Raw genomic sequence first — 2,500 nt, 5'->3', positions numbered from 1 at the left:
GTGTGTGTGTGTGTGTGTGTGTGTGTGTACGTGAGTGTTGGCGTCATGACATGTAGGTGTGTGCGTACGTGAGTGTTTACGTCATGAACCGTAGGTGTGTGTGTACCTGAGTATTGACGTCATGACATGCAGGTGTGTGTGTGTGTGTGTGTGTGTGTGTGTGTGTGTGTGTGTGTGTGCACGTGAGTGTTTACGTAATGACCCGTGGGTGTGTGCGCCTGAGCGTTTACTTCATGGAGTGCCACGTCAACAGGCTTCAAAGAAACAAATCAGCAGTTGGAATATCCCTTAGAAAGCAGTCAGTGTTTGAAACCATTCCACACAGCACAGTTTCAGTTTCAGGCATCACTGCGTTAGGACAAATACATATACGCTTCTCCACTCCGTATCATGAGCAGCTGCCTGACAGCAGCAACAGCTCACCGGGCTAGGAAACGTGTCAGTAAAGAATGGCATGTGGAGGAGACCTTAACCTTAACCAAGTGGCCTCAACTCTACACAGGATGTCCGCGGTAAACGCCCCACCATAACAGACACCCAGACAAGTAAACAGGATATCATCAGCAAAACTAGCATCAGCTCACTGGGTTTGTTTTGAGCTACTCGCTTCCAGTCAGTTTCAGTTTCAGTTTCAGTTTCTCAAGGAGGCGTCACTGTGTTCGGATGAATCCATGTTGATACGTTGCACCACATCTGCTAGACAGATGCCTGACAGCAGCGTAACCCAACGCGGTTATCAGGCCTTGAGTGCATGCATGTATATTCAGTGTATATCTATGTGTATACATAGTGTTCCCACCAGAGTGGATTTCTTCAACATAATGCTGCAAGAGGACAACTATTGTTGCCGTGGGTTCCCTTTCAGTTCGCCCAGTGTGTGTTGACATCGATTATCGTCTGATCCAAACGACTGGCCACTCAGTTTGATTTTCTAGTCAAACTTGGGAGAATGGGTGAGAGCGAGAATCGAACCCAGGCTCTCACGGACACTGTATAGGCAGATAAGTGCCATAACCATTCTGCCACCTTGCTCCATCCGATCAAATCCTGTTAGTTACAGTCCAGCAGTGTTGCTATCGGCCCCACTGGGCACGCAGGCCATCTAAGGGACACGGTGAGTCGTCTGGTATCCTAGGGTTGTCAGCTGTTGCATCTGCTGTTATAGAACAGAATAGAACAGAACAGAACAGAATAGACAGACTAGAACCGAACCGAATGGAATGCAATACAATACCATACAATGCAATACAAAGCAATATATTATGATACAATATATTTTTTTTATTAATGTATTTGGAACTTACAATGGAATTTACAACACAGATTATCACCAACATCAGGGGATTTCGTGTATATAGTGGGATACCTGCGGTCATGGAACACCAGCGATGTCACTGACTTTTTACTGGACTCTCGGCTACGCCATAGAGTGTCATAGTATCTGAACAGCATCATGGGCTACTAGTTATGTGAAAGAGAAAGCAGCTGACAGCTACCAGCTCCATCATAGCCACTCACTGACGGCTACTGGCGACACCATATAAAGCTACTGGCGGTGTGAACACAGATCGTTTTTTGTGTCTGTTTTTTTTTTCTCTTTTTTTTTTCAGCCATAGCGGACTGCCAGGGATGTTAAAAGGTTACGTTTGTGCCAAATATTTTTAACGGGCGACAAACTCTTTCTATGAGCAACATGTGTTGTGGGATACTGAATTTTTCATGGGTATGGGCTATATCATGGGCAGTTAGCTGTACCACTCATACATCACGGACAACTGGCTGTAACACTGTTATATCATGAGCAATCATTCACGCCATTGTGACCATCTACTCTACAAGCAACCGGCTATATCATCAACTATCATCAGCAATACCAGGGATCACCAGCCACATCCAACACAATTATGATGGGCTGTTAGCAGTATCATAGGTTATCATGGACACCCACTTTACCGTAAAGTATCACCAATATGATGGATTACCAGGCACACCCGCTATTATCATGAATTATCAGCAATTACCATGGATGATTAGCAATATCATGGATAACCAAGTACACCCACTATAACATAAAGAACTATCAGCAGTATCAGAATTTGTTTGTCATCTTTCCTCACTTTACCAGGGGCTCTCAGCAACATAAGAGGTCACCATCATTTTGTAGGGACAACAGATCAGGTCACCATCTGCATGCACCATGTACGCCATGCTCTAATAGCCATGCCGGCACCATCTTCATCACCACGGGCTACCAGCTACAGTCACCAGGGCTACAGGGTCGGCAGCTACCTGCGGTAGTCGAGGAGACTCGCGTGGTGACAGTCGCGAAACTTGGCCTCGTAGCCAGAGTACCAGAGGACGCACTGCACCACGTTGTTGTCAAAGTTCTTCTCCGACACCAACAGTTGGGGGTTCACCTCCATCTGGGAGAACAGTCAACAGTCAGTGGTGTGGTTACAGCACAGTGCAGTACAGAACAGTGCAGTACAGTACAGTGCAG

At 46.1% G+C, this 2,500-nt stretch overlaps 1 protein-coding gene across 1 annotated transcript in view; it reads right to left on the bottom strand.

Moving 5' to 3' along the window:
• Nucleotides 1-1,270: 1,270 nt before the first annotated feature.
• Nucleotides 1,271-2,500, bottom strand: part of LOC143301742 (lysyl oxidase homolog 2B-like) — a 25,233-nt gene continuing 24,003 nt past the window's right edge. The window contains exon 8 of the mRNA XM_076616137.1: nucleotides 1,271-2,423. Within this exon, the coding sequence (XP_076472252.1) occupies nucleotides 2,286-2,423 (138 nt within the window). The 3' untranslated portion in view covers nucleotides 1,271-2,285. The remainder of the gene's footprint in view (nucleotides 2,424-2,500) is intronic.

This window comes from Babylonia areolata, chromosome 2, assembly GCF_041734735.1.
Source record: "Babylonia areolata isolate BAREFJ2019XMU chromosome 2, ASM4173473v1, whole genome shotgun sequence".
Lineage (NCBI taxonomy): Eukaryota > Metazoa > Mollusca > Gastropoda > Neogastropoda > Buccinidae > Babylonia > Babylonia areolata.
The sequence above is the reverse complement of the archived record's forward strand: the minus strand, read 5'-3'. Positions and strand labels throughout refer to the sequence as shown.